General features: G+C 47.6%; 4 protein-coding genes across 4 annotated transcripts; 2 read left to right on the forward strand and 2 right to left on the reverse strand.

Moving 5' to 3' along the window:
- The first annotated feature begins 1,300 nt into the window (after positions 1-1,300).
- On the forward strand, positions 1,301-5,239 carry LOC108143599 (pro-resilin). The gene is made up of 2 exons (XM_017268122.2): positions 1,301-1,417; positions 4,084-5,239. The coding sequence occupies exons 1-2, from the start codon at positions 1,412-1,414 to the stop codon at positions 4,711-4,713; spliced, it is 636 nt and encodes a 211-aa protein (XP_017123611.1). The 5' UTR covers positions 1,301-1,411; the 3' UTR covers positions 4,714-5,239.
- Positions 2,809-4,048, reverse strand: LOC108143598 (casein kinase II subunit beta'). The gene is made up of 2 exons (XM_017268121.2): positions 3,357-4,048; positions 2,809-2,998 (listed from the first exon to the last, which is right to left on the reverse strand). Exons 1-2 carry the CDS (start codon positions 3,905-3,907, stop codon positions 2,896-2,898), a joined length of 654 nt encoding a protein of 217 aa, XP_017123610.1. The 5' UTR covers positions 3,908-4,048; the 3' UTR covers positions 2,809-2,895.
- A 363-nt stretch (positions 5,240-5,602) lies between the features above and the next one.
- Positions 5,603-6,245, reverse strand: LOC108143369. The gene is made up of 2 exons (XM_017267689.1): positions 6,225-6,245; positions 5,603-6,163 (listed from the first exon to the last, which is right to left on the reverse strand). Exons 1-2 carry the CDS (start codon positions 6,234-6,236, stop codon positions 5,603-5,605), a joined length of 573 nt encoding a protein of 190 aa, XP_017123178.1. The 5' UTR covers positions 6,237-6,245.
- Positions 6,246-6,921: 676 nt separating this feature from the next.
- LOC108143527 (VWFA and cache domain-containing protein CG16868) lies at positions 6,922-12,347 on the forward strand. The gene is made up of 5 exons (XM_017268012.2): positions 6,922-7,537; positions 7,602-8,364; positions 8,419-9,093; positions 9,148-9,729; positions 9,792-12,347. Exons 1-5 carry the CDS (start codon positions 7,238-7,240, stop codon positions 11,858-11,860), a joined length of 4,389 nt encoding a protein of 1,462 aa, XP_017123501.1. The 5' UTR covers positions 6,922-7,237; the 3' UTR covers positions 11,861-12,347.
- The last annotated feature ends 22 nt before the right edge of the window (positions 12,348-12,369 follow it).

Genomic DNA, 12,369 nt, shown 5'->3' on the forward strand with positions numbered 1-12,369 from the left:
GAAATCTTTTTTTATTTCTTAGAAACCTCTTTAGTAATTACATGTCTTAAAAACGTCAAATTTAATTTATATTAACATATCCCTGACTGTGCTTACATCTTATTTGCATAAAATTTACAAGGCTAATATAAAAACTTATAAGACATCATTGATGTTAATGACAAACTAGTGAAATAAAAACTTTATTTATCCTAACCATGAACAATAAAAACTTAATATTTGTAATTAACAGTTTGTTATTTATTGCCTAAAACACATTGAAGTCTTTTCTAATGCTCAGTTTAGTTTCAATTTACATTTTTGACACCACAGCGTATCTTTCCCACCAAGATAACGTATCTGAAAATCGTTTTGAAACGCTATTTCCCTCGCTGTGCTCACATCTCAATTGCGCTTATCCGACTGGAATCCATGTCAACGCCAATCCAAACAGCCGCATCTGTGAACTCTGGGGCATAATCCAGCTCATTAGTTGGGCCGTAAAACAAAAACAAGCCCGAACAAAACCGAACAAAACCCAGCGAAAACTCCCACGCACTAAGGGGAAACTAAGGGGTAACAATTTGCAGTGGCAGTAGAATTTGTGCCCGAATTTGTGGGGCCTGCAGCAAGTTCGTTGCCTGAGTCTTTTGCTTTTCGCTTTGGGATGAGGCTGCCACTGCCGCTACCGCTGCCAGAGCTGCCGCAAGACTGAAAAGCGAGGCTCGCGATCCGAGATGAAGATGCGTGGAGTGGAGCAGCTGCCTCCGCTCACTTGTCTGCGGCTCACATCTTCTGCCGGCGTCGCTGCCCGCCGCATGACTAATTCCATTACAAATAAGTGTTTGTGCTATTACACGAACGGCAACAAATGTTTATGGCCTGCAGCCGCAGGAGCGCGGTACTCGGTACTCGGTACTCCCTCGTCTCATTTGTTTGAACTCGAATGTGGATTCGGATGGAGGCGACATCCGAATCATCTTCGCTCATTCGCCCGAACTCACAAAACGAAGCCAAACGAAGCCCGTCAAAATGTTTGGCGCTTTAATTTCAAAGTAACTAGTTTACTATAACAAACCTCCTCAAGCGATTTCCCTCTTTTCTCCCACTGAGCACTGAGAGCAATCTGCTCTTTGCATTATTTTGTAATGTTTTCGAGTGCTCGTTCGGCTGTAGCACTCTGCCCAAAAATTAAAAAAAAAATCGAAAACAAAAACAAAAAAAAATTACATTTTGGCGCGCAATTTTTTGAAGCCGACGTCGACGCCGCAGCTTGGGCTGCCGCTCATTTCAAATATAAATACTGGCCTACGAAATTGTTTCAGTATCACAATCAAGTCAACCATCTTCGCAAGAAGAACACAGCCAACAGAGCAAGTTAACAAAAACCGTTTTCGTGTGTGCCAAAACCCCAAACAAGTGACAACACAGAATGAAGGTATAAATTATATAGCCAACTAGAACTGTCAAGTGTCAAGTGGAGTGCAGTGTTATAAGGAGTCCTCACTAAAGGATATGGGCAGCAAAAATAAAGGATCTATTTAAAGAACCTATTCAGGATGAGAAGCAGTACTTGCTGTTTTGGGAAATATTAGGACGGAATAGCAAAAAGTGTGTTTCAGGATAACAGCTAACAGTATTTAAAATTAATTTACAAATATTCGTTTCCTTGTTAGTAATCCTTTTAATCCTTTTATTATAATCAAGTTTTATATCAGAAAATATTTTATAGTTATTAGAAATCATCAGTATATTTTAAGGTATAGACTAACTTCGTTCCTTAAGGATACAAATTAAAGAAATAATTTTTACAAGATATTAAAAATAACAAACTATTTCCTCATCTTTTAAACTCGATCACAAAGGTGCTAAAAACATGTCCAAAATGTATATTCATATTTCTTACAAGCCAATTAATAACCCTCATTTAAAATCGATTTTTGGCCATAGACCGATCAATCAATTAAACAACTCATCAGACTGATGAAGCCTCGATTGTCTCACATCACACTTGGTAAAGAGAAGACATGAAATATTAATATTTGAGCCATTTTAAAAGTCAAGTTCAGCAGGGCGATTAATCAAGCGGAGACCCGCATAATAAATTTCATAAGCGGCATCATCACGGCTAAGATCGCCATCAATTTGTCGAGTGGGCTACTGTTTGTCTTTTGTTAGATTTGCGGAATTAGAACACGACACCGATCTCATCCGCCTGGGAAACAATTGCAGTCAGCGATCCCAGTACATTTCTAGGGTGCGGGTAGCACACAGCAATTGGTTGGGGTCATTTTGCAATGCTTATGCATTAGAGAAACTTTAAGTGGCGGAAGAAGAACTACTGCTGGACATGCCCAAGTAAGGCAGTCTGGAGATGACCAGGTGGCGATAAAAAGGCAGACAAAAGCGCCAAGCGTAGCACTTTAACGCCAATGAAGCATGAAAGTCAGTGAAGGCCCTGTACTTAAACACTCGGGCAGAAGATCTTTTGCACAAGATTCGGAAATTAGTTGTGTAAGCCAGCGCCAATGAGGTTCTCCCACAGGTTGTCCGCGCCACACGGCGTATACTTAATATTCAGACGCATTGCGCAAGCCAGAGATCATCAGCCCTTCACTTGCAGCTTAGTGCAAGCTAACTTAGCTCAGCTCAGCTCAGCCAAATCCAATCCGATCCGAGCTTCACCTGAGACTGAGACCCAATTACCGCAGATTTGCATATGCCCTGGCTAAATGCTGTAGAGATGGCAAAGACAATGGCCATTCTGGGCCTGCTCGCAAGCCATTAAATCCGAACAAAAGATTGTCAAGCGGTTCGCAACTCGAGCAGTTATGGTTATGAGAGTTTAATGAGCTGGCATCCAACCAGCCGAAAACAGTAGCTACAGTTTCACATGACAAAATTTAGCATTCAGGATCAGGGATGGGATGTGGTTTCGATTTCTGGCACTGCCGACATCTCTCTGAAGACCTCATTCGGGGGTCGGAAGGCCATCTGGTGGATCTTGAAGCCATAGAGCCTGAAACAACACAAATATATTAGCTTTTTGATATTATTGGAATTTAAAAGGTTTCATCATTTTCATAACTAAATTGAGGTCATGTGGAGTTACATCAAATAATATTAATGGTCTTAAATTTAAAAAATAACAGTTTCATAAATATACTATCATTTAATTTGTGAACAATTTATATTAACTTAAAGTTGTTTTTAAATTGAAATAATAAGTGGTGAAGAGCTAATGGTAACAGAAACTTATCACGTTTTTATAAAGCTTCTAAAATATCCATAGTAAGAACAGCACAATTGGTTACCTGATCGGGAGTTATAACTATCACTGCTTGGGGACCTTAAGGATTGGGAATTGGGGAGCTCACCTGGGCACAAACTTCTGCTTCGTCCGCTTGGGCCGGGCATCCGGACACACCATGAACAGCATGTGTGGGAATCCGGTGCCGAAGTAGGCTCCGTCCAGATTGGAGTGCCGTGCCGCCTTGGGGAAGTAGACATCGTTGCACTTGGGGCAGTAGATGCGGACCATCTCCTCGCCGGGATTGTCGCTCAGCCCGATGGGCAGCACCGACTGGCGCTGGCAGAAGGCGCGCGGACACGTGCCGAAGGCACCCTTCTGGTACTTGTCCAGCATCAGCTCGATGCCCCGGTTGGTGAGGATGAAGCGGGCGTGGATGAGGCCGTACAGCTTCTCGGCACTGGCCTCCAGTTCCGGTTCGGCGGGTGCATCCGATGCCGAACCCGAGTTGAGGTCGAGGATCACCTCCAAGGCACAGCGGTAGTTCGTTACGTTCGAGTCCAGGAAGTTGAGGTTGAACTTGTCGTGGATATAGTCCTCGTCCACCTCGCAGAAGAACTCGTTGCCGCGCTGCTTGCAGAACCAGTGGATCCAGGCACCATCATCCGAGTCGGTCATGGCTGGCTAATGCTAATTCTAGATACCTTAGTTGTTAAGTAACTAGGGGAGAACTCGGTAAAAAAAAAAACGTTTAAAATTTCGAATAACTAGTATCTGGTTGAGAGTTTTGCGGCATGGGTTGCTACTTGAGTTCTTATTTAATAAGAAACCTTAATGTGTGTATCTTTTCACAGGCCTTTACGTCTATTGCGCTGCTCGTGTGCCTGGCCGCCTGGACCCATGCGGAACCGCCAGTGCCCCAGAACCAGTACCTGCCGCCCAACCAGTCGCCGCAGGCGCCATCCAACAACTACCTGCCGCCCACGCAGGGCTTCCAGTCGCCGTCGAACAACTACTTGCCGCCGCAGCGCACCGGCGGCAGTGGAGCGCCCAGCAACAGCTACGGAGCACCCATCGCCCAGCCCCAGAGTCAGTACGGTGCTCCGGCGCTGACGGGAGCCATCTTCAAGGGCGGCAATGGCAACGGCAATGGCAACGGCAACGGCTACGGACAGCGGGATGAGGAGCAGTACGGCCCGGCCAAGTATGAGTTCAAGTACGACGTGCAGGACTACGAGTCGGGCAATGACTTCGGCCACATGGAATCGCGCGACGGTGATCTGGCCGTTGGCCGCTACTACGTCCTGCTGCCCGATGGTCGCAAGCAGATCGTGGAGTACGAGGCTGACCAGAACGGTTACCGCCCAACCATCCGGTACGAACAGGTGGGCAATGGCAACGGCAACGGCAATGGAAACGGCAACGGACGCAATGGCGGTGGCTACGACAGCAATGCGCAGCAGGGCAAGTTCAATGGCTATTGAAGGAGAAGGGTGATTTCCCGATTCCCGATTTAGGTCGACCCCGCAGCTATACTCGTCTACTTCATGGGATCGCTGGCCGAGTATTAAACGCCCATCCAGCCAGAGAGCCAGCGATCGCAGTCAGTCTATCCCTACTTCTACATATGCCCTTAGTGGGACGGCCGCCATTTTGCCATAGACAGGCGCGTTCCTTTCCATTTCCGTTTCCCGTTTACGATTCACTTCCGTTCGTTCCCCGTTTCCTGTCTCTACGCCCGGAACTCCTTGCCGTTTTGTTTTGTTTAAGCGCCTTCATTTTGTGTTAGTCTACGCACACACACACCCACACCCACACCCAACACACCAACTCACACACAAACACCATGACCATTACGCATTCATACATACATGCATAAGGATTGTATTTAGTTTTTAAACGAAAATGGAAATTCGAAAGTGAAACGAACTTATGAGATTTTTGTGTATATTTAATAATTATTAAATGAATAAAGAAGCATTTTTGTATAAAACAAAGTCAAAAAAGAAAGCCCCAAAATGTGTTTTTATTTCAATATTTCAGCTACACTGATAAGAAATGGAATAGTAAAAATACATATGTGAATATTGAATTCAAAATGGTATATTTAATATTTAAACTAAATATTAAAACATAATATTCAACAGAATGCATATTAAACTCCATGAGAAATTCCTGTTTGATTTAAAATGAAATAAAATCAAAGCGAAAAATATTTAAATTCAGTAACAAATTTGGATTTACTTTTTATTTTCGTATATATTATAACTATTTTTTTTTGATTATGATAGAATATCTCTTGATAGGTTGTTAGAATGAATTTCATCAGTCCATCCCTTAACCGCTTTGTTAAAAGATTTCAAACCCAAATATCTACTTTAAAACCCTCTCCAATTGTCCCTGATTGTTATATCGGTAGACAGGATCCTTGAGCTGTCCCACAGTGGAGTAGCTCAACTGAGCCGTGAAGTCCTCATCATTGGCATTTTGCTGAGAGCTAAAAGTAACTCTCTGCAGTTTATTATCCTGAGAGATAACGAAGTATCGGCCCTCTCTGACATTCGATTGCTGATTGTCGACGGAGTCCTTGGGAGTCGCTGGTTCCTCCTCGTCGGGATAGATGATTTTGAAGCCAGGATCAGGAGGACCATACTGGTTAGCCGGAAGGGAGATCGGCAGGATCTCTTCCTCGGGGTCATCCACTTGTTGCGGGGGCAGATAGTTTGGTTGAGGTTTATCCACTGGTTCGATCTGGTCCACTCGTGCCTTGGTGATCTCCACTCCCTGACTTGATCGGATCGGAGGCACATACTTGTTGGGCAAATTAAAGGGAATCCGTGGATGCCAACCAGCTGGGGCATATGGTGCTCTACGTGCAACAGGTGGAACTAATTCTCCTCGTTCAATGGCCAGAACGGCCATCAATAGAAGAAACTTTTAAGAATGTTATTTATAAATTCAGACATATTTCGTTTGATCGATTTTGATATTGTACCTTTGCCACCATTTTGACGAACGTTGCAATCGAAACTGCGGTGCAATGTTTGGGACTCGTTCATTTTTATATTGAACATTTGGATCCATTGCACTCTTTATCATGCCGGACACGCAACTTGTTCGTCTGACACCAATTGGACTGCATCTGTTCCATCTTCAGGCTACATAGTCACGTATCCAGCCGACAAAAATAAAAAGAATCGACGGCGCACAACCTTGACAACGGATGAGCGCATAATTGGCAAAGGCTCAAATTTGGTTTTGCTCACCGAAGTTAGTTAGCGTTTGTCAACTTGTAAATGCTCATAAAAAGTGAAAGGGAAAGTCGATGATTTTCATTGTTTTTGTTAATTAACAGAAGTGGAATTAAATAGTTTCAATCTATTTAATTCATCTATTAAATGTAAATAATATGATTAATTTATTGATTAACCATTTAAAACGATTTGAACTATGAAGTGAAAATATTCTGTTGCAAATGAAATTTTAGGACATTATATGCCTAAATGATTTTGAATTTAATTTTAAGATTAAAAGATATAAACATTTAAATGTTAAAAGTTAAGACTTCAAATTACTTGATGTACATTTTTAAAAATACGTTACTTTTAGGGTACCGCATTTTTACTTTCAAAGCGATGGAATACACAGCCACACTATTTCGCGAGATTCAGAACTAAAGCTGCGTTTTAGCACCAAGCAAGCAACGGTCACACTTTGAACGGAATGTTAAGAAAAACTACAAAAATTTGATAATTTTTCTTTATTTTTTAAGCTAAAGCAGCATAATACGAGCATTTAAGTGTTAATTATGTGTTGTCCCAGTGTCAGTGAGTAATGTTCGAGTGCCTGCCATGCCAAACACAAAGGAATCAGCGAAATACATGTGACGAAATTCCATAAACAAATCAGCGTGCAGCTCTGGTAATAGAGAACTGGGCAGGAATGGACCACCGAACTCCACCACTGCATAGCCTTGCAGACATGCGGTGAACTGCCTATTGTGCGCCAATGGCCACGGCGAACGCAGGAAACCCCAAAAACATGTGGCCCAGCTGCCGCCTCCACGCCGCGCTGCTCATCCTGGCAGTGCTGGCGTGCCCAACCAGCAGTCAACAAGTTCCTCTGGCCATAGCCAACGCAACTAGCAACCAAGTGCCTACGGATCCTGGCTTCATGCCGCTGCAGCAGTCGCCGGCGAGCGTCTTCTTCGTGAACCACAACCAGCAGAATGCCATGCAGCTCCGGCACAGCATGGAGGGCAAGCTGCGCAACATTCGCAATATGGAGATGCGGGTGGCCAAGATACAGGTGGGTTTTCTTTAACTCTTCTTATGGCTTGTAGGCTCCGACTATATGCCCCCAATCCTTGCAGGAAATCTTCGACTCCATGCACCTTGCCAGCTCCAACGGAGCGCCGCCCGCTCGCCAAGTCCCAAGCAACGAGAGCAGCAACCTGCCCAATCCCCAGCTGCAGCGGGATTTGCAGGTGTTCAGCAGCCGTCTGAGCATGAAACTGCAGAAGGCCACCAACGTGGTGCTGGAACTGCGAGAACTCTTTCTCTACAACCTCACCAAGGTCTGGCAATTCAGCTACGATGACGAGGATGAAGATTCCGAGAGCGAGTTGGACTTGGAGATGGAGCTGGAAGACCTGGCTGCCCGGAATACGGCTTCACCGTCCACCGAGCCTGCGCCACTCTATTTAAACACTCAAATAGAGAACTGCCAGCCGGACTACGAAGCCGAATTGGAGTATGGCTCCTCGTCGACCCAATCAATTCACTATAACAAGCAGCAGATCCAAATCCTGAACTATCTGAAGTCGGACGATGCACGCGTCACCTTCTTGAATGAGAACAATGCCCGTTCCTTGGCTGTCAATGGCTACATATCGGAACAACTGCTTCAACTCAAGCGCCGGCTCAGCCGCAGTGATGCGGAAAACTCAAATAGCAAGACCAGCAGTGGCAACCACTTCAAGCATATCTATTTTCTGTCCAACTCGGATGGAGCCTCTGCCAGCCTGCACTTTCGTCAGCTTTACGTGTCGGCCATCAAGCAAAAATTTGTGCTCTTCCTCATCGATGTGGGATCGGCTCTGAACGCGGAATTGTTTGAACTCACAAAAAGCTTTGGTAAATACATTGACTTTTATAAGAGTGCATATATTATAATATATTTATTTGCAGTTCATGAAATGCTCCAGCTGCTGGAGGAGACGGATAAAGTCTCGCTGGTAACGGTTTCCAGTGAGGCGCACTTCATGTCCCTGGACGCCTTTTCCGCAGAAGCTGGCCACGGAATTTATAGTGCTACTCGAGCCCACAAGGAGGAGATCATCAGCTATATTAACAACCTGAGCCGGGCACAAGCTCCTACAAATCACTCTTTGGGCTTCGAGTTCGCCTTTGAGTTGCTCCACCGACTGCAGCAATCGGGAATGATAAACACGGCCGAGCAACCAGTGGAGTTTGTCTATATAACTCGTGGTCTCCTGACTAATTTATCTGATGCAATGGCAGTTCTGCGAGTGGTGGCCGAGGGTCAACGGCGGCTCAGGGCCCCAGTGATCATAAACACATGCGCCGTGGTGCTGGATGAAAAGCGAATCATGTACGAAAAGCAATTCCTTAACGATGTGGCCACACAAAACTACACCAAGTACGAGATTGATGTGGCCAGTTGGTGGCCCAGTGGTCAGCAATCATACCAATTGGCTGGACGCTTCTTTGTGCTTAGCAAAATGCACGCGGAGACGTCGCTGCCGCAGACAAGTTCACGCATCTTTGGACAGCTCTTTCAGGAGCGATACTTGAGCGACACTCTGGAGGTGCATCCACCGATTGTGGACGCAGACAGTGGAGGTGAGTTTTCATAGGTTTTACCTCTTCACAAACTAAAGTTTCCTGTTCTTGCAGATGTTCTAGTCTCCATCACGCATGCCATTCCTTTCTATGGGGTTGTGGGTGTAAATCTGTACCTGGCGGATCTGCTGGAGGATCTGCTTAACTATCCCAGTGCTTTATCCAGTGCCAAGCAGGGTAGTGGTTACGCCTTTCTTCTCGACCGCTCGACTGGAAACACGCTTGCTCATCCTGCCTTTCCGCGGCCGCTAATTCAGCGTGAGACGTCATATCCCGTAAACATTGCTTACCTGGAGAACGCCACGGACTTTTCCAGCCTCATACGGGAGCGACTGCTGCATGAGGAGAGCGGCAACGCCACCACGGATGTCTACGTGGGCAGTCAAAGGCTGCAGCGCACCTACCACTGGCAATCTGTGCTGGGATTTTATGTACTGTGCCTGGTCAGCAGTGGAGGCGATTCCCTGCGCAATGTATCCTCCACCCAACGATATAACTTGAAGGACACCGTGTCCAACTACGAGCCTGGCTACTATGGCGAGAGCATGGACCTGCTGTACCATCGCTTGGACCTCAATCAGGGCGGCAGCGTCCAACCCAAGACCTGCCGCTACTTCAGGCAAATGGCCACAATGGGTAAGTTCTATGGACAGAGATGAAGAACGTAGTGATATAAATTTAAATTCGATTTCTTGCAGATGCTCCCACTTTGTTTCTCAGTGCTGCCGCCTTCGAGTCTCCGTTCGGATTCCTGCACAACAACAGGCCTCGAACGCAGCTGCGGCATGTGGAGTCGATAATGGCCTACCTTCGCGACTCCAGTGGACTTCTGGCCAATATGGGGCTGCGTCCCAGCATCCGGCATGAGGTGAGTGTGCTGTACCAGGCGATGCAGCAGCTACGACGCCGGCACCAGGACGCAAGAGGATCACTGCGTAGCCACATCATCCGACGGTACATGGCCAGTGTGAGTGGAGTGCTGCAGCTGTACCCAGGATGTCTGCTCAGCAGTAGCTACGATCCGACGAGGAGACCTTGGTTCCGGCAGGCCATGGCCCAGCCCGGCAAGATTGTAAGCACAGCTCCGTATTTGGATGCGGGTGGAGCGGGATATATCATCACCATTGCACACACCATCTTCGAGGGCAAGGCTCATGCGCTGCACTCTGTCCAGCAGGACAGGCCGGTGGCAGTGGTGGCTCTGGACGTTCCCTACGCCTTCTACTATCGCCTGATCCTGGAAGGCACTCCCATCTGCCAGCTGCCGCACATGAAATGTCTGCTGTTCGAGCACGAAGGATATTTGCTGGCCCATCCCAGCATGCTGCAGCCTGCCACGCCCACGAGGAACCAGCGACGTCCACACGAGCACCTCACGCACAAGGAATCGTACTTGGCCAACGATGTGCTCAACCACGGCCAGTTGGTGAGGAAACTGGGCTGTGCCAGCTATCAGAACCGCACTCTGCAGCGGTACTACGCGTTCAATACCTCACTGGCCACCATTCTGGGCAACGTAGTGCACGGCGAGCGGACCAAGTACGCGATTGCCCTGATCCGGGGCAGCAACCTCTTTGCCGCCGTACTCAACTCCAGTTGCGATGGCGGTGCCTTCTGTCCGTGCAGCACCATTGACCGCGAGTGCCTCAACTGCAAGCGGATGGATCAAACGGACTGCGAGTGCCCGTGCGAGTGTCCCATGGTGGGCGACAGTAGCTCACCATCCTCCCTCGTCTACTTTGCCAATTACACGCAACAGTTCCCGTACTGTCCCCCACCCAGTGAGCACTTTATTGCCCTGCCACCGACAACGCAGCTACTCAGTGCGCTGCCCAGTTGTCCCGGATCCGCTGGCACCTGTGAAACGTACTCCACGCAACGCGAGTGCCTGGGTGTGATGGGCTGCGAATGGTGTCAGCAGGATGTCGATGGCAGCACCTTTTCCACGCCCTTCTGTTCGTCGCAGGCGAGCTGCTTCAATGGAGTGCTTGCCTCGCTGACACCCTATGGCGAACTGGACGAGCTGGAACTGCTGGCTGCCCACAATCCGCAGAGGGAGCAGCACGCCTACTCGGCCTTTGGGCCGCTGGGAGGTGCCATTGTGGTGCTGGCCATGGTGATTGGCTTCGCCATTTACTGCTACAGGCACAATCTGGATGCCCAGACGCAGGAGCAGTTCTATGTGGACTCGGTGCAGGAGGAGAACTACGGTCTGCCGTTGTCCCGATTCAACTTTGACGACTGCAAGGCGCATGATGAACCGCCTTTAGGTGGCGGCTACGACCACGCATCTGCGCAACGGCAACTGATGCATGCGGCGGACATATCGCCGTACCACGTTTCCAGCGGCAGTAGCTACCGCCGGCCACCCAACGGGGAGTCGGACCACGGCTACAGCACGATGACGCCGCACGAGGACAGCTCCGACCAGCAGTGCTTCACGCTGGCGGAACCCTTGCTGCTGCACGATAAGCGGCACAGCAAGTCGGACACCATGTCCATATCCACCTCCATATCGAGTCCCACGAACCGGCAGCAGTCCTCCACGCAGCCCAACACGCATCCGTACTTGAGCAACCAGCCGGCCTCGAAGACGGAGCGCTACAAGCAGGTGCAGGCCACGCCCTCGCCCTGCCGCGGACCGCCCGCCGGTGGCGGTGGTGTCTACGGACAGACCACGTTGCCCCTGGAGGGGGATGAGTCCCGGCCGCACTACATCCTGGCTCCGGTGACGGTGCACCGGCACATGGAAACTGCCGAGTCGTAGTCCACATAGCGTTGTTAAGTTTTAGAGCGTAAGATGTCCGCTTGTTTGCCAATTTAGTTGTGTAAGTTTCCCAACGGGCAGTTCAACTGCCGCCTGTCCGGAATGAGTGTTCCGCATTCCAGACATGCCAGGAGGCCTAGGAACTCCTGTCCTGACCCATCTGTATCTATTGGAGCCTCTGAGTACGAGTCCAGCACCAACTATTAAGTGATGACATTGTTTCTGCCATTTTTGATCGATGTATTGTATTGTATTGTATTTTACTGTAATTTATTGCGAAAAGTATTACTATATTATGTGCAGCTATATACTTCCGATATTTTTAGCATTTATTTGATAAGCACCAACAACAGAAATGTACTTACTTGTCTGATTGTAAGATACCATGTCGTATACCGTTTTTTGTAGTAGATCCTAAGTACACAAAGTTACTAACAACCGATTTTAGTACTACACACGTCTATAATAGCAATGTACGTTTCAAATAAAATGTTTAAATTTTGCAAAAA

Source organism: Drosophila elegans, unplaced genomic scaffold (genome assembly GCF_018152505.1).
Source record: "Drosophila elegans isolate 14027-0461.03 unplaced genomic scaffold, ASM1815250v1 contig_183, whole genome shotgun sequence".
Classification (NCBI taxonomy): Eukaryota; Metazoa; Arthropoda; class Insecta; order Diptera; family Drosophilidae; genus Drosophila; species Drosophila elegans.

Coding starts and splice junctions, on each gene's coding strand:
- LOC108143598 (XM_017268121.2), bottom strand. CDS start 3,907: ATGACCGACTCGGATGATGGTGCCTGGATCCACTGGTTCTGCAAGCAG. Junction 2,999..3,356: donor AAGCAGAAGTTTGTGCCCAG/GTGAGCTCCCCA, acceptor GTGTTGTTTCAG/GCTCTATGGCTTCAAGATCC.
- LOC108143527 (XM_017268012.2), top strand. CDS start 7,238: ATGGCCACGGCGAACGCAGGAAACCCCAAAAACATGTGGCCCAGCTGC. Junction 7,538..7,601: donor TGCGGGTGGCCAAGATACAG/GTGGGTTTTCTT, acceptor CAATCCTTGCAG/GAAATCTTCGACTCCATGCA. Junction 9,094..9,147: donor TGTGGACGCAGACAGTGGAG/GTGAGTTTTCAT, acceptor CTGTTCTTGCAG/ATGTTCTAGTCTCCATCACG.